Source organism: Triturus cristatus, chromosome 7 (assembly GCF_964204655.1).
Source record: "Triturus cristatus chromosome 7, aTriCri1.1, whole genome shotgun sequence".
Lineage (NCBI taxonomy): Eukaryota > Metazoa > Chordata > Amphibia > Caudata > Salamandridae > Triturus > Triturus cristatus.
In genome coordinates, this window is record NC_140590.1 from 636,697,592 (window position 1) to 636,717,259 (window position 19,668).

General features: G+C 41.1%; 1 protein-coding gene across 1 annotated transcript in view; it reads right to left on the bottom strand.

Annotated features, from left to right (window-relative positions):
* Window positions 1–19,668, bottom strand: part of PITPNC1 (phosphatidylinositol transfer protein cytoplasmic 1) — a 1,057,002-nt gene that overhangs the window by 258,829 nt on the left and 778,505 nt on the right. Inside the window, exon 5 of the mRNA XM_085617264.1 lies at window positions 4,305–4,376. Within this exon, the coding sequence (XP_085473390.1) occupies window positions 4,305–4,376 (72 nt within the window). The remainder of the gene's footprint in view (window positions 1–4,304; window positions 4,377–19,668) is intronic.

A 19,668-nucleotide genomic window follows, 5' to 3' on the forward strand; every position in this document is an offset into this window, starting at 1 on the left:
ATTTAGGCCCAGATCTCTGTACTGGGGTGAATGTATGACATTGTTCTGCATTCTGTCCATCAATTGTTGTTTTTGCATTCTGCAAGGCGGCCTTTCTTGCCCAGGGTCTCTAGGCGCGCCGGTGCATGGCCTCGGCCGGTCTCGGTGCTGCTCGCTGCACGCCGGGCACGGGTGCTGCCACCCCTCCTGCCGCCAGTGATGCGTGGTGCTTCTGTAACCCCTTCGCTGCAGGACTCGCGGGCACTGCGCATGCGCGCGCATGCGAGCCTCCGGAGGTGCCAGATCTGGACTATTAAAACAAGCTCGATTCTCCTGGAAAAAAAGTTCTAAACAAGCACAAGACCTACCAGAAGAGCCCGAAACAAGGCCGACCCCACACAAAGACGAGACTGGGTTAGAAAGGAAAAGAGTATAAGAACAACCATTCAGCGTGCATCACATTGGATTTAGCACGCCTCAGTCGTTCATGCGCCAAATCCTTGCCAGGGGCCACCACGAATATGTATTGTATCCGATTCCTCGTGGTGGCCCCTGGGGTTTGGTGGCCCTGTGCAGGTGCACAGCTTGCACATGCCTAAGGCCGCCCCTGACCAGGTCAGCAATTAAAAAAAGGCTTTTATGTGACAAAATGTGTAGAGGTCATGGACTTGAGCCAACAGATTTTAAATTGGATTTTATTTAGTGATTTATTGCACTTCACTTTGGTTTCATGGATCTCTGGTGCTGTACATGAAGACGTGGTTTTAATACACATTTTTTAATTTTAAAGAATGAGGTTTTATATGATGAGATCAATTGGGTCTATATATAGTCAAGAGTGGTTTATAACATGGTTGAATGTCCATCTTATGTATGCTTTGCTATTTGCATCTAGCAAAAAACATTTTTGCGTGCATTTCACAAACGAATAAACAACCATGTACATTACCCTGTTGGACCTTAAAGACATGAACCTAATTAATATTCTCTCAGCTAGGGTTCTCCTCAAAACTTACATTATCGTCATTTATTATTCATACCATTTGGGACAGAATACTAAGTGATTCAATTAGAAACCACTTTAAATTCAGTGATTGGCGCATTAGACACAATGCCGAAGAAGGTCTCCCGTCTGGGCCCCGGGCCTTGACAGATCCCCCGCACCAACAAACAACTTTATGTCCAAATGAAGGTTATTTTTCTAAAATAAAACATGTTATTAGCATTTGCATAAGACTAAAATAAAACGGTGCTTTTAATTTCAATGACATAGCGTGTTTAGCACCCACAAAAGTTGGATGACATAGTTAATCTTTAGAGCCATTGATGCGCCGGATGAGATGTGATGCCAAGTCATGTATCCTATAAAAGGAGCAACTGTACCTGTCAAGGTTTCCTATAGACCTGTCCCCACAGTGTTTGCAGAGTACCTTTCGCTTTAGTCTTTAATCACCCGTTTGCTCTTTTCAGAAGTCATCCATATTTAGATTTTTCTCTAAAACTATAGCAGGTTTAACTGCTTGTGTATGACTAGAGATTGGGAACGGAGGGCAATAACTAGAGCATCGTGCTTTTGACCCCGCCCAGAATTATGTGGAATGGTCCTGTGTCTTCATATTTGTTTTGGCCAACTAAGGATCACTTATCCTAAGTATGATGACGGAAGTGGCTGAAGAGTAGAGCCCTGCTCACTAGTCAGTATCATCAATAATTGGGGGTTGTCATTTTCGATAGCTTGTGTGTAAGAGTGCAGTCATGCCATGATTGTACTACTGAGTGTTTCCTGAGCCCACATACTCCTGTCTCTGGAGAGCTTGACTTTGACTAGCTGCCCAGCGTGTATCTTCCCCATACCAGTGAGCTATTGGGGGGCGTGAGCTCGATTTCCGGTTTGTGGTAACCAAAAATAAAGCTACATTTAATGATTTTGTTCACACACTGCCTGTTTTGAGGTGTGGGTATCCTTGGGTCTCACTAGTGTGATCTCTGCTGCCCCTAGCATTACTCTATGAAGCCATGCAATTAGCCTCCTTCAGCTACCCAGCGTGTAAACAGACTGAATATATTCATGTATGGATGGCTCCACGTCTGCCAGTCCCCTTATCTTGGGCATCTCTTTTATGAAGGTCGTATGTCTAAGGAATTGCCCCTTAGGGAGCCCAAACTCCTCACCAGTTACTCAAATGAAGTCACTGGTTCATTGTTGACAGATCACTGACAACAGATCCTTCCCTTACAATCTCCGCGGATTCCCCTGCAATATTCTCACTGATCCCCCAAAATACTGTTGTTCTCTGGAAGGTTAGAAGCCTAGTTTTCCTGCAAGTCCCTTCAGGGGAAATAATGAAGAATATGGCTTGACCCACCAGGTCCTCTGCAGTGATCTGTGGTAGCACCTCTGGGCAACTCCTGCCAGGCTGGGGAGAGTTTCCTGTATTTTCGTGTTGGGCATGTGTCCACTAACGACCAATTGTCCAGCCATTCTCTCTAGGCCTTAGGAATTCTGTCCATCTGGGATTGTGGTTATGGGAGATATCATCGGTACCAGTTGCCGTCCAGCATGATGTTAAGGTCCACACCGTAAAGGATGGAGAGATGTATCTATCCCACCCATAATCTAGACGGGGAAGCAAAAAAACGCTGCATGATCTACATTAGGGGTTTATAAGTTTATAGTATACATGTACTATCCAATTTACCCTCTGTCAGTGCATAGCAGTCTTCCTTATCTAGCAGTCCCCCCCCCCCCCCCAGTTTATGATGAAAACCAACACCAGAATCCAGAGGGGTCCAAAAGAAACACGGCAAGCAAAGCAGCAATTGTTACCGACTCATGCCCAGAAAATAAATTAACATATGCCAGAAGTTAGCCTTCAGGAACTAATAAAACACCAGAGAAATGTTATTTTAAACGGAGTGAGAGAGGGAAAGGGGGAACCAACCTGGGAAGTGCTAGTCTTGAGCGACATAGTGTCTGAAATTTCATAGATATCGGATCTAAAATTCCTGACAAGGTTTCCTACTTGTGATTGCAGTCATTAGATGGGGACATGGAAACCTCGCGGATACATTTAAGCTGTCCTAGGAACTTAGGTAGGAATGCTAAATACTTATGGGTAATATTAACTTCCCCAATACTACAAAACTGAAATTTGGTAACAAACAAGGAGTACAGATGGAAAGCAATTAAAAAAGAATAATTTGATGCTTATATCCCCATTTCCACTGAGTTCCCTCAGACTCATCAGTAAGGAATATAAACTGAAGTGAAAACAAAAAACCAAGAACCTATTTCCACATTTAGTACCTTTTCCTGTACCGTCTTACTTTTGACCGACTAAGTGTCTCCCGCTATCCGTCCAAGAAAAAAAAATTCTTAAACCAACGAAAAGCCCTACCGCTACCATTTAAAAGAACAAGGGTCTTAGGACTTCTCTCATTTTCCTTTGCAATGGTATCTCTACCCAAACATTATTTTTGATTGTATGGAATTTTATCCATTTGGTCCACGGTCTAAATGACCCAGACATCCCTTGCAAAGTGTGACTTGCTTGCAATACTGACTGAGTTTCTCTTTATTTAATTTTTTGGAACAGAAACTGCACGGGACGCGAACACGCTGCCATATCCAGGAACATCCTCTCCTGATATACAAAGGAGTGACCAGCATGAGCGATTTGATGGTAAAGAGATGTGCCTTGGTTTAAGAACCTGTCAAAAGATGAGCATCCTACATGCGGTGGGAGGGGATGCTGACACATAGGAAAGTGTTCCGGTTAAAAGGGAGGGACATGCAGCATATCAGCGAATGAGTAAGTCACAGTGCTCCCTGGTGCAAATGTACTCTCAATGGGTGAATGGGCGTTAGAGCTCAACTTGAAAAAAGAGGTACCATGCTGACCTGGGGTGCAGCTAAGGCAGTTCCCCGTGCTAGGTACATTTACTCTGCATTAACAAAGAAGGCAATTGCTGCACAGAGAATAGGCCTGCACACCAATGATAACGTAGAACAAATTCAAAATATGGATAGGTGTCTGGGTGTTTTTACAAAAGTTTTCTCTCTTTTCCAGCTCCACTTAGATACAAATGTAACTGTCATGATGTTTGAAGCATCAGTGACAACCGGCTACCAGAAATTATAAATGTACGATGAATGAATTCAATGAGTCATGCAAAATGTTGGAAGAATTGATATTAGGCACATTGGATTGCCATTTTAGAAAATGCAAAGTAATACTTCAGAAAAATGAGGTTCTTATGAGACCTCCATCGGTGAGAACCGCAGGGCTGACTGCATGGATCTTGGGCCAAACTGTGATACTCACATTGTCGTTGCACCCTTTGTTGTCTTCATATTTCGTTTCTATGTGAATAGAGAACTTGGGCAAAAACGAACACTGGAAAACAGAAAGAACAGAATGTCAGTTCGCCACTTCATCAGGTCAGATGTGGAACAGTCTTATATTTAGATTATACATTTTATGTTCCCATAGTGCAAAGCTAAAGATAGTGCAAATATTAGCGCCAATAATGAAGGCACCCAAAGAACCCATCATTCTTGAAGTTTTATGTCATGGAAGCTGACACACTGGACTGTAGCATCTGACTCCACACAAGACTGCCAAGCCCATCTAGTACCCCTTTTCTCTGCCCTGTTGAAACATCTCTGACCAGACACAGTCTCTGCTTTAGGAATTCTCTTTCTCCACTGTGTCTTTTTATTCATTTACCTTTTTTGTCCATCTTGTCTATTGGCTGTTTCATCAACACCCCACGTCTTAGAGCTCTCAGTCTAAAAGTACTTCACAAAGGCAAAGTCATTGCCTACAAAGGTAATCTATCAAGAATAACTTGCACGTTTCTGTTGCACCACAGTCCACAAAGTGGTACGTTTTGTAGTGATAGTGTGTCACATAGTGTCAATGATCAGCAAATGCATGTGTTTGTGTCTCCTCTTGATTGCTATGGATATAAGTCCTTATGAGACATAATCCCTTTCTTGAATTTTGAATTTCTATATCCAATCCCCTCCTGCCTCATCTCTTGCAAGGCCTGCAGCGTTAGCTTCTCAAGGCCCACTCCCATGGGGCTGATTTCAGATCATACATCATGTCTTTTCACTGACTTGTAATTCGTCATCTGACTTGTTTCACCTATTTTAATTTAAGTTCAACTGCACTTTACGTACAGCGCTCTACTAGTCACAGTGGCATAGGACAAATACATAAAACCGCTGAATAAAAGAAATAATAGTACATAAACTTCAGTAACTAATCACAGGCTCCCAAGTATCTTTAGCCATCAAGAGACGCCCCCCTCCCCTCAGCCAAGGAAACAGCGCTCAACAGAAGGATTCCCTACGAGTGCTTACAACTGTAACTGGAATACAATACACATCTTCTTTTTCAATGTACACCACCTAAGACTTATTCTATAAAATATCCCTATTGGAAATCAGAACAATATTGCAATTCATCGAAACATTTCCTGATCAAATTAAGGAAAACACATTAGCAATGCGAAGAAGTTTGACTTATAAATGAAAGTGGTCATTTTCTGACATTAATGGGTTTAGACACTCAATAGGCCATCATACATGCACACAGTCGCTCATCTTAGCACCCATCTTAGCGCTCATGCATTCAATCCGCTGACTCATTCTTACGTTCACCCGCTTACACAATACCATAAAACACAAACCTAACAACATATATAGGATAAATTAAAAGAATAAAAGTAGAAAAAAAGAAAACTGCCACCTAAATATGGTAGGCATATGCTTGCAATTACAAATAAAATTAAACATAGCAGCAGGTGGCTGCCTTGCAATGGCATTATACATAGCATTCTGCTTTAAATTTGCAGCATCACCGCCATATTTAGGTACAACATTTTGGCCATCTTGGAATGGTAAAAGAATGGTACACTATGACAACAGCTTTCCATAATGACTGTCCAGTTTAGAGACAGTGGCCAGGCTGGATGTAGAGCCCTGTAGATTAAATAAGCAGCTAGGAAGCAGCTCATTAGCACTGTCTGGGAAGCTGTAGTATGCGCTTGAAAATGCTCTAGAAAAGAGGAGAAGGGACAAAATGAAAGGAAACCTAAAAGAGGAGAAAATGAAAAACTAAAGGACTGCCCCAACAGCCCTGGAACTGAAGTGCACATATTTTCAAATTCGAAACATGGAGGGCAAGAGAGACAATGGATGACCCATTGTTCCATGCTGTTCTGGATAGAAGTAGAATTTAAATAACACTCATACCTATGGCAGAAGCGGACTGACCCAAATCACATCTATCCATATGTATTATATATGTATTATATGTTATATATACTAAAAAACAAAGGTTAAGGTGCCATAGTTAGGCATTGCAATACTATTGTTTACAACAAGACAAATCCACCAAAATTCACTATTTCTAGTTAGCTGAGCTAACTATACCCTGCGCCAAATTTGGTGTAATTATGTTCTGCCATTTTTTCTTAAACACTTCTTAAAATTCCTATGGAAAAATGCAAGGGAAAACCGCGTATCAGGCTTATGAGATAGTAGCAAGAATTATTACAGTGCAACCCCATAATCCTTGCCTACAAGGGTAATCTGTCAAGAATGACTTGAAAATTTGTGTTGTACAAAAGTTCACTTGGTGGTGCATTTAATAGTGATAGTGTGTCACTGATCATGACTCCTTTTGATTGCCATAGATATAAGTATGTATAAGATATAATCATGAGACTTAGAATATTACTTGCAGAACTGACAAAGGAGCCCGGAATAAGTTCCTGAGAGGAACAAAATGCGTTGGATGATAGCAGTGATGAAATAAAGAAATTAGCCGTCATCTACTTGGAATCGTGTCAATTGCTGTGGTTGTAAAACACATAATTTGGTAAAAATGAAGATTGTCTACTCCACAAAGGTCTCCTTTAAAATCATTCCTACTGATTTGCTTATGAGTGCATTTGTAAATATTAAGCAAATGTTTGGTACGTCTACCTACAAGGAAGTCAATGACCGGCTAAAGGTAGCAAGGAGTATTGCAGACAATCCATGTATGGGTATGCACCAGAGCACTTGAAGAAAATATTTAGAGCAGGAGTCTTCAACCTTTTCTGTAATAAGAGCCACTCATTTTCAATGACTATCATCCCAAGCTACTGTTACTACTGTCGTAGTAGTTAGCATTTCAGACAAGATTACATTAGTGGCTGCCCTGTGCAAAATTACCAGCAATGATGACCTTACTGCCTCAGACAAGGTTGCTACTAGTCATGTAACATGGCTTTGTTAGCTTGGAATACCTCTACATGGATAATACATAACAGCCATAGCTGAAATGCCCCAGGTACAAAGGTAAAAATATATGTAATAAGTTTCCACAACTCTGCATAATTAAGATCTCAGATAACATCTTTAAATATATTTTACAAAGTAAATCATTTTCCTCCAAACAGCTTTTGAGTTCTGAAAATATTCATACAAACACACACACCCATATTTAATCTCCAATACATGCTTTTCAATTTTGGTATACATATAGTAACTCAACCAGGGAAAAGCTTCTAATTTAGTAGGCTGGGCTGCACACAGGAGAGCTACTTAAAGGCACCAGTAGCTCACAAGCTACTCGTTGGAGGAGCCTGGATCAGAGAGTGTGATAAATCAGTCCCTTAACTGCTCCTGCTGTGTGACATTGTCATTACATTTTATAATAAACAGATAAAACCTATTGAATCTGACAACACTTTACCAATGAACCATAAAGCCCATAGCATTTACCATTGGCTTGACACCATAGCCCCAAAAAAGTCTTATTGAAGTGCGCATACGCTGGCAACCATCATGCACACAGTTATAAAATCACAAATACGTACACAATTTCTGTTAGAAAAACAATATACAACCTGTCATAAAAACGCCTAACAAGAATCATTACAGTGAAAATGTTCTTGCCCAGGGTTTGTTAGGGTGGCTGATCAACACTAAAACCCTTTCCGAGTATAGTAATCTGTACGATTGCATGCCATAAAATACACCTCTAGAACCTATAACTGTATGATAACAATTCACTGTAAGAGGCCTACTAGCTTTTTCAAATGCTTTTACAATAAATAAGTCAGACCTATTGCCTTTGTAATAATTTTACATAACAAACTGATAAGACCTATGGTATCAGACATAACTTTTACCAGTGAACCAATCAGGCCTAGTCTCTAACATTCATTTGTAAACAACTCAGACCTACAATTGATTGAAAGCTTTCCAACAAGGTAACCATCAGACATACAGTCATGAAATTAAAAATGTATACAAAATTACAGTTGGCACAGCAAAATACTCTCTCTCCTAAAAGGGTTTAATACATGCTATCAAATCGCAAACAAATTATCTTATGCTGTCATAAAGGTAATAAACACCAAATGTCATGCCTACTGCAGTAATCTGTGAGATTCATTTTAATAAACTATCTCTCTGGAGACTTTAATACAGAGTAATAACAGCCCACACTTAAATGCCTCTGGATGTTAACATATGCTTGTCACAATAACTATGTCAGACCTTTGTAGTAACATTTTATAGAAAACAGATCAGGCTTTTAGCCTTGACCAATGGCTTGCCACTATGACCAACCAACTCTGTCCTGCGGTATTGAGCATAAGCTTTCCCACAAACCAAAAAGTGTACTACAAGCACTCTTTCAGTGGATGCATACAACTTCGGACCAATTAAATGTTCTACTCAAGGTCAAATTTAATGAAGGATGTGAAATCAAGTGTATTTCTCTTCAACATCAGTTTCTACCTTTTTTATTTCTTGAGTATCCCAAAATATGTACCCTGCTGATGGCAGCAAATGCATGCCATAAATTTCCTGCAAATTATCAGAACTAGGGGAGAATTAATGTACAAAGGGCAAGAGACGTTGCCACATGGAGAGTGAAGATATTGCTCTCTAAACAATGGACCACCAAACAATGGAAAGAGCCACACTTCTCAGTGAATATTTCATTAATGACAGGTTAATATCAACAGTGGATCTTATAGAAGTCTCCACATAGGATAAATGTAGTAAATTACGGCCTTTTAAATTATTTGCTTCCAACCTAACACATTCCAGCTTTTTTTAGATTTTTTGAATGGAAAACTATGTAGGAATTACTGAAATCCAAAGACACCACATTCATAGCATCTTGTTTATCTATGACATGTTTACCCTAGTGCGGGTAAGGAGACCGGCTGTACACTTCAAATATTATTATTTCAAAATATTACATTTTCTGCAAACACAACTGTTAGTACATATTACAATAAAAGTCAAATCTGGATCAGACATGCCTGAGCTGAAAGAAATTTCAACAAGCTACTTCTACAGGGCGTTAAAACCTTGCTTACTTTATCTTGAGGCTGTAAACGATTAGAAAAACTAAAAACCCTTGACTTTATGTGTTAGAAATTGGGCCTCTAGTTGGCAGAGGTATGCACTCTGTCTAAGTAGGGACCACAATCCTAGTCATGGTAAGTCATAACACAACCTAAATTATTCTGTGCTCACCCTCTGCTAGCTTGGCATCGAGCATGCAGGCTAAACTTAGAAGTGTAAAGTATTTGTGCAACAACTCATACAGCAACACAGTGAAAACCACACAAAAAGACTTCACAGCAGTTTAGAAAAATAAAGTATGGCTTTATAAATAAAACAAGACCAAAATGGCAAAAATCCAATGTGTAGAAGTTGAGATACTGAATTTTAAAGAAATAAATGCAGTGAAGCACTTAGAAGCAATTAGTGCTAACAAGGTAACTTTAGGTCGCACTGGACCGGGGCAAAGTCAAAGTTCGGGTTGACCATGATGAAGCGCCCAACGGTTCCATGACCCACACATGCCCCGATGAACAAAGTACCTTTCCTGGTCGATCTTCTCCATGAAGTGAGGACGATGCATCAGTTCCAAACAAGGGTGCCGGAGTCAAGTGGCGTAGAGCAACGTGGCGGTTTCTGCCACACAGTTGAGGAGATGCGTTGACATCACCAAGCTGCAGGGGCGGCGATACGCTGGCTGATCCATCGATCTCTGTAGCGATGCACTAATTTTACTCGATGCGCCAGGTCTGCTACACACAGACAGGAGATGTATCAAAATCTGTGTTGCAAGTAACTGGGCCACTTCCACTGAGCCAGGACTAGTAGCATGGGTAGAGACTTTGATATCCCCAAGTCTCAAGCAACAGAAGGCAAGCAAACAAGCCCTTGGAGATCACTTGGAAGAAGGCAGAACCCAGCCCTCCTTCAGCAGAGTCAGAGACAGCAGGCAGCAGTGCATCAAACAGAAAAGCGGGCCTTCCAGATCAGGAGTCCAGTTGAGTCATTTGAGCCGCACACCATTCTTCTGACAGGCATTCAGGTGTAGGTCCACAAGTGTCTGATTTGCTGGGGTCAGAGTCCCATTACTTATAACCAAATATGCCTGTGAAGTGGGGAGAGATTTCAAAGCATGGCACTGAAGTGCAACAGTATCCCTTTTAATCCAGTCCTGTCTGTGAGAGTTCTCAGGCCTTTGTGTGGGGTCAGGCCTCTATCCTTTGAAGTGTATGTGTGAGCCCCTTCCTGCCCTGAAAGGGCCATCAGAATGCAGATGTATGTAGATGGGTACTCAGCCACATCTAGCCTTCCTGTGCCTGTGGCTGTCTGGAGCGAATGCACAAAGTGTGTCACCCAGCCGAGATGTGTATTGGAGACAGGCTTCAAGGAACACAGATCAATAAAAGCAGAGTAATGTCCACTTTTAACAAGTAGCATTTCTAAAATAGTAATGTTAAATCAGACATTACCAGTAAAGATGATTTATCATTACCATTCCAAAGATATGAAACATGATGCAGCTACTCCATTCTAATGAGGATTTACAGTTTAAAGGTAATTTAAGGAATTTCCAATGTCAGCCTATGAGAGGAGTAGACCTTGCAGCAGTGAAAACAGATTTGCTTGTCGCTACCAGGACAAATAAAACATAAAAGTACATGTCCTACCTTTTAGTTACACAGCACCCTGCCCTCAGGGGTGACATGTGTAATAAAAGGGGAGTTTCGGGCTTGGTAAGAAGCTTTAAATGCAAAGTCGAAGTGGCAGTATGCTGCACACAGAGGCCCTGCGGTGGCAGACCTGGGACATAGTTAGGGGGTTACTTAGGTGGGTGGCACAAGCAATGATACATGCCTACTAGTAGCATTTAATATACAGGCCCTGGGCGCATGTCATGCACTTTACTACGGACTTACAAGTAAATTAAATATGCCAATTGGGTATGAACCAATGTTACCATGTTTTAGGGAGAGAGCACATGCACATTAGCAGTGGGTAGCATTGGTAAAGTGCCCTAAGTTCTAAAGCCAGCAAAAATGAGGTCAGGAAAAGAGGAGGAGGAAGGCAAAAAGTTTAGGTTACATGGCCTTATCTTGTTAATCGCTTATAAAACCAGCCTTAACTCTGTTATATAAAGACTTTCAAAGCATTGAAATTCTTTTGTAAGTTGGTCTAAAGAACGCCAGTCTTGCCTTCTCGTGAGACTGCAAAACTATTTAGTCTTTATTTTTATGCAGTTTTAAGGCAGTGTATTTTGTTCTGATAAGATAAATTTACCACAAGTATTATTCCTTCAGGTTACTTCTCCTGTGTGGTATCACCCTACTGGACAAGTGTCTGTGAGTCGTCATGACTACCACACATGGAGTAGAGGTGCACGTCCCAAGCACAAAAGGATAGTGAACTGAGACAATGATTGCTGTACATAAAGTAATACTTATTATTTGGAATCCACAGAATCTTAGATGCGTCAACAACACTTCAACATCACAAACTGACTACATGATAACATTGTGAAATGTCCAGCAGCTGCTACATTGGTGAGGATTTTCAACTAAGCTAAATAAAATAAGGTACTGCACCATGAATATAGTCACAGCACAAGAACAGCTTAGAATATGTATGTATATGTGCTGCACTTGCATGAAGTATAAGTACCTAGTGAAGGAACTAGATTTAATAGATAAACAATTCCCGTAGATAAGTGGTTCCTAAAACAGGCAAACCTAAAGTTCATTCCACAAGGTTCTTTTAAGACTGGGAGAAGTTCATAGGGTGGAACTGTGTACATTTCAAGAAACATTAATCAAGAGTTGGAAACACTGGAAGAAAATATAAAAACTGTAAGTTACTTACCTTTACTAAAGGTATTTCTGGCAAATATCTTTTTGCAAATTCTTCACAATCACAATCATCCTTCCAGTTTTCCTACTGAACCGGAAAAGCTTTTTCCCAGCAATGTTTCTCCAGCGCCGCCACAGGACAGCATGCAGCGTCAGCTGCAGCGACTGGTCCTGAGAAGGCGACAGTGGAGCATATTAGGCACCAACTGGTGCACCAGTGTTAGCGAGGTGGGACTGAGTAGTGGCAGTTAACCAAACTGACACAGATTGGGTACAATATCCACCACTACAAGTCTGAGATATGAGATGGCAGTGCTTGGCAAAGGTATGCAAGGATGAGTATGTGGCCTCCAGCAACCGGGATACCTCTACTGAGGGTCTGTATTGGCCATGGCATAACAGATCTTGATACAGAAGATGGCCCAACACGAAATGGTGTGAATGATCACTGACATGATGTTCATGGCTCTGGGGAAGCCCAGAAAGAGCTGATCATCTACTCTGCCCTATCAAGTGTAGTCATGTCATAAGATAAGCACGATCTGGAGTCCCGTCTATGCAGCCTACCTTAATCTACCTCTTACGTCGAAATGGGCAACTGTGCACCACTTGAATAGGGATGCCATCAATAGCGATACCATCAAGAAAGTAAACGAGATTTAAATCCCACTCAGGAACAATAAACAGAAAAGGTTGATCAGGCATGAAGGCAGATAGGGCAGTCAAACAGCCCTCAACTGTAGCCACTACAAGACCATGCTGTGCAAAGGACAATGCAAATCGCAAGACGTCTGAAAGGTGAGATTTAAAGGTGTTCCGAATGCCACCACTAAACAAACTTGTTCCATTGACCTGTGTGGAAGGGTGTACTAATAGGCTTCTTGGCCACTGGTTTGACTTCATCAGGAAGGGAAAACAAATCTATCTCCGTGTGTGCAGCTGCAGCATGGGGTGGAGGACCTGACCATCCTGCTGAGAGAGTAGGTCTGCCCTTGTATAAGAGAGGAAGGGCAACTAAGTTCGGAGTGCAACAGATCAGTGTACCAGATTTGCTGAAAAAAGTCTGGGGCAAGCATAATCAGCACCAGCTCTGCTAGATACTCCCACACCTTCAGCAGTACTTTTCACAGGAGCAGGATCAGTGGAAAGGTACAGATGGCGTTGAGACCAGCTGAACCTAAAAAGCTTCTGCTAGGGAGACATTCGGAGTGATGTGTATGGCAAGAAATGGGGGTACACATCCTTTTCTGGGCCATGGCAAAGAGATCCATGAATAGAAACCCCTCTGTTTCTTTGCTGATCTAAATGAATTGACTCAAAGATTTGCACCTGAGCCACAATCTCACTTGATGCTAGATGTATTGTTCCCTCAGAGACCGCGGAAGGGCCCTCACCTGCATTCTGATGTCTGGCATCAGAGGATGCCTAAGGCCAAGCAGACACTGAACCTGCAGAACTGGGATCCAAGTTTGAATCAGAAATAATTAAATCATCTCCCATAGATCTGTAATCCTGTGAAGAGGAAAGGCCGTAATGCCGGTGGTGACTAGTACCACCTCTATGTTTTTATTGTTAAAACCAAGTCCTGGACCATAATCATTGTTCGTTGAAGTCATCATGGACTCCACTTTCATTAGACAGTTATTCAAGTATGTAAATACATGGACTCCTGACCGCTGCAGTGAGAATGCACTGAGCGGTCATCATTCCATAAGGTAGAACCATAAACAAAGTGCTTGGATCCCACTTAAAATCTCAGGTAATGTATGTGAGAAGGGAGAATTGGAATATTAAAATACTTATCCTGATGGGCCACAAATGCAAACCAATCTCCCACATTTAGGGTCAACAGGTCTAAGCTACTTGTCTTGAGGCACAAGCTTCAGAAATTCTACATCTAGGATGGATCTCAGACCTCTGTCCTGTGTGGAAGCCAAATAAAGAAAATTGATTCCTGTGCCTCCTTCTTTCAGAGGCACGATGTCTACAGCACTGTTCTTCAGCATGACAAGGACTTACACTTCAAAAATTGAGGAGTGGGCTGGGGAGGATGTCTTGAACGCTGAAACCTTTGAAATAGACATGTCACCTACTAACTTTGTAGTGTAGTGCTGAGGAATTTCAAAGGCGAGAAAATCAGAGAATGACGATGAGATGCAAAAAAATAAGAACAGATGCCCGTTTGCTAGTTGGGGCATGATATACTCTGGTGTCATTATGTTTAGGGACAGAGTCACAGCTGAAGCTGCATGTCATCACCATAGCGCCACTGGAGAGAAATTGAATGGGGAAAAGCTTTTACAGACCAATCTGAGACCTGGAAGAATAATTCTTAAGGTGAGGAATCTGCAAGAAGATATATCTAAATCGGAACTATTAAAATCGTTTGGGTTGGGACACTTGATGGTAAGTTTAGTAACAGTGAGAGAAACTGAGAACTCAACTCTTTTCACAGGTTGTCTGCTAACACAAAGGACAGTAAAACCGATTATTTTCCTTAGATTATGCACTAATACCACCATGTATTTAGAAATAAAAGGCTATACAGTATTGCAAGTACCTATGATCCCTGAGGGATTGAAGTCACAGTCAAAGCATTTAATTAAATATTAGGAACCAAAATGTATAAAAAGACTATGATGCATGGGAAGACTCCCACGTCTGAACAGCGGGTCTTGGAGCAGAGTTTCTCTGTCCAACTTTCTCTAATTTGTTTAATTGAAAACAAGGTGACTGCATTCTCAGCTTGCTTGGGTACACAACCTAGGTCTCAGCCAGATAGGGATTTTCCCAAACAGAATCTAGATGAGACATCAGGACGTGCTCCTTGGGACAGATTTGTAAAAAATGTGTTTTGCTTTCTGTGCCCATAGGCAGCACCCTTTGAAGGAACCACCAATGGAGCCTGGGCAAACAGAGAGAGAAAACTCTTGGAAAAATCTGAGCACTTAAAGGCAAGTTATCAGACCAACACAAATTCACAAGAGCAAGCACTCTGTGGGTAACACACATGCCCCAAGCATATTCCCCGATGTGCTGAGGTTGGCTGCGCACAACCCTGATGTCCTTTTGAGTAAATAGGGATGGATCACTTGCAGAACTCCAACTACCTCTTGCTTAGTCAGCACCCTTTAATAGATAGAACACTACTGCGTCACCTGTTGCTTAGCTTGTATGGAAGCATTACAATCTTAAACTATTTCCATGCACTTGTCTTCTAGGAGAGGTTACCATGTTTGTGGCACAACAATATACCTCATATAACTTCCTCTACATTTGAGGAGCTGTGACCATAAAAGCAAAAGACTGTAAGAACTAACCCTTTGTCCAGTAACTAAGAGCACCAGCACCATCCTTGGCACAGCCAAGCTGGTCCACGCATCTAGTCCACACATGATCTTTGCGAAATTATCCGCTTGTTCAAATCTGCTCATATTAGTGTTATTGATGAAACAAGTGACTAATGGTGTGAAAACTATCAATATGGGTGACTTTTAAAGGGTTTATGTGAAAACGTGCAAGAGAAGCACAACACGTTTAGTAGTAAAATGTAGCATTAGACATGCAGAAAGCATGGATAATATAAAGTATTTTTTATATGGACTAAAACATTATGAGAGACCTGAATAAAATGTTGCATTATAAAAGCTTTCACGTAGAAATATAAAATAGTAATAACAAGACCGCTTATGGAAAATGTTTCGTGAAATGCTTATTTCCTTTCTTTATAACATGAGAGAGACCGAATTATTATTAATAAGCCTAATTAGATTATGTTTATGACTTTAATTAGAATAATGAATCTTTTGCCATCACAAATTTCTTATGTATTTCCTTTATAATGGAGTGTGTTTTATTCCTTAGGAAAACCGTCGGTTTGCAGTTTATGTTTTTTCTATGTAAGGCCTCAAAACTTTGCTGGAGTGATTTTCTGTCTTAGAATGTAGGCTGCAAAAGAACATATTTTGTCCTTCACTAGTTTTGAAATGCTGATTTGTTTGTTTAGTTGTGCACAAAGTAATCTTTAGGAATTTCCTCTCTGTGCTAAAATATTTATCCTTCTGTGAATAATTTTGTCGACAAATGTGGCAAACTGATGTAGAGTGTGCACGAGGACGTGGATAAAGTTACAAGATTTCTTTTCCTGCTTCCATGCAAGGATGACATCTTTTGCATTAACAATGGCCGTTTTAAAGGAACCTGGATGAACTGGATGGAATGATGATCACCTCATTTTGAAAAGCCAAGGAGATCGTGAAGAATTGGATAATGAATCAGAATCAGAAACAGCTTTATTCGATTTTTAAGATTCAAAACCATAAAAGCAGATATACAGCACATTTCATTCATTAAAACAGACTTTCAAAGTTAAAAATAACAGCATAGTAAAAATGATCTAATTCATAGAGATCCTGAATCTGATAACAGTTTTTAGGAACGTGGAGACCGAAAAGATAAGAAATTCATCATCTAACATTTGTAATCTGACCAGAGCCGCCCTACATTGTCTCAGCCCTAGCTTTTTTAAAACTGGTCGTAGAATACTTTTTCTAGGTTCAGAATAAAATTTACAAAAAAGGATACAATGAAGGGAAGATTGGACAGAAATGTGGTCGCAGGGACATGGAGTAAGTTCCTTGAGCCAGCAATTCTTCTCAGGGAATGTAACCATTCTATGAAAGATGTCAGCCCTAAAACGAGATAGCAGCATACGGGTGTAGCAGCTGGGGACTAGTTTCAGGTATGGTTGTATACCCTGGTTAGTGATAAGTAGCTGATTGGCCATAACAGAGCTCTTGCGTTTCTCTAACATCCAGCGTGCCTCTGAAAGGGAATGCAGACAAATTTGCTTAAGTTTCCTTCTAGAGAGATTCGTCATGCTAGCTGGAGAGTTAAAGAACTCCGGATGGCCTAGCTCGATAAAAAATTTCCTTACATAATTAAGCCAGGGAATTTTCAGTGCTCCATGTAAACCTAGGCAATCCTTTATTATTTCCCTGTTTAGGGCTGTCTCAGTTCCAGACCAGACTTTATGCCACAGCAAGATGGGCTCCAATTTAATAAGGTCAGCAATGTAGGGCACACCCAACTCTTGATGACAGGCATAAGAAGAAGTAGACCCCGGCACAGCCAATAAATACCACAGGAAAGTATTCTGACAGATCTGAATTTGAGTACTTGAGGTGTTCACAATCCCCCAAATTCCTGCACCATATATTGCAGTTGATACACACTTAGCTCTATAGATATCGAGCAAGACTGGTACCGGGCGACCTCCAACCTTATTTGAAAAATGTTTAACCGCCCCAATTGCTCGTGAGAAAGCTAGCTTTCGGGAATCCCCTGCCGCTGTCCAAGTTCCCTTACTATCAAAGGTGATACCTAAATACGAAAAAGTATTAACAGTCATGATTTTCGTGTTAGATAAAAATGAATTACAACTAAGATTATTCTTTTTTGTACAACACATATTAAATGTTTTACTTATGTTGATCTTTAGGCCTCTACTGCCCATATATTCGGAGAAACTAGTAATCGATCTCTGGAGACCGATTTGGGTCCGGGCCATGATTACGGCATCGTCTGCGTATAGGAGAATGGGGATAAAGCAGTTGCCAATTTTAGGGTAATCCTGCTTGTCTTCCAGGAGGTGAGACGCGACCGAGTTAATATATAAGTTAAATAAAAAAGGTGCTAAAATACAGCCTTGTCTCACACCCTTTTCTATAGAAAATTTGGAGGTACAATCCCCCTTTTCCCCATAACGTACCCTTGCGCCCGCCTCCCGATATAGTTCTCTGATGAATATGAGGAGGTTTGGGTCCACTCCCATTTCCTGCATAGTTAGCCAAAGTTTATTATGATTGATACAGTCAAAGGCCGAACTTAAATCCACAAATGTAAGAAATAAGTTCTCTTTTTTTGCTTCGACGTACTTGGCTACTAGGAGTGCTAAATTCAGACCTTGCTCAATTGTGCCTAGACCTTCCCTAAAGCCGTATTGAAATTGGGAGAGAGTACCTTTGTCGTTCACCCATACTTGTAGTTTGTCGAGTATGACTCTCCCCGCGATCTTCATGAGTGAATCAAGTAAAGAGATCGGTCTGTAGCATTTAGGTGAACTACGATCTCCTTTCTTGAAAATAGGTACTACAATGGCTTCCTGCCAGGTCTTTGGGAACCCCGTTTTAGTGAAACTGTTAAGAACGTTGGTTAGCAGGGGGGCCCATAACTTACTGTTAGCCTTAAAAACATCTACGGGAACACCATCCGGACCCGGGGCCTTACCCGCTGGGCTCTTATTGATGGCTGTCATAACTTCCTCCATAGTAAAATCGGTGTTTATTGGATAGGATACTGTGTCCTTATTGCCTGAATTAAAATCCCCTTCTATCTCGACCTGAGAGTCCTTTGTGTAAAGTTCACGGAAGAAGGACAACCAGCCTTCTTCCGAGATTGCTATTACAATAGAGTCTGTGGAATCTTTGGAAAAAAACGGAGCATTCACCGCTTTCCAAAATGCAGTATTATTTTTGGAGATACAGGTTTCCCGAAGAGTGCTCCAGGCTTCCTGTTTAATTTGTTTTTTCCTTTTTTTGACTGCCTGTTGGTACGCAGATCTGGCTGATCTAACCTCAGCCATTACCCTAGGCTCCCTTTTTAATTGTTCCATTAAATGAGCGTGGGTCTTGCTGCACTCTCTATCAAACCATCTCTTGATTTTGTTTACCCCAGAGTGCAGTGGTCTCGTGAGTAGCTTTTTAATTTCCTCCGAGATGCTAAGGAAAGCATCATTGACTTTGAGAGGCTCAATGAGCTCTGTAAGACAGATATTAAATTCCTCTGCCTTTGAGCGAATTAATTTACCTAGGAAGGCCACTGGTTCCACTTTGTCCCATTTAAGGGTATAACCGTTCTTCTTTACAAGTTCAAAATTGAAGTCATACAGGGTCTGGGTCTTAGTAACCATGTTCTGTTTACCCAACATTGTATCAAGGGACATGCTAAGCGGTAAGTGGTCGCTCATTGCTATCTCACATGTTTCAAACGCAAGAATATAGTGAGAATAGCGTTTGGATATTAACATAAAGTCAATTATTGATTTGCAACCCCGTCCAATGAATGTGGGGTTAAAAGAGACTGGTGGGGAGCATAGTTCATTCACAAAGCCCAGGTCCAGGGAAAAAAGAATCTCATTAAGGTGTTTTCCCAAGGATGTATGTGAGAAATGTGTCACAGTGACACCATCCATCTCTCCCAGTCCACAATGGTTATGGTCGCTCAATGGGCATAAGAAGCAATTAAAATCGCCCATCCAAATCACACAGCTATCAATGCCTTCTTTTTCATCTATATTTTTAAGGCTCTCAAGTAGTTCTTTGTAGGTCGGGGCCCAAGCATCTTTCGGAATGTTATTATAGAAATTAATCAAGTTAATATGTTCATTGCCTCCCAGTGTAATATGCAAAATCTGGTAGAAGG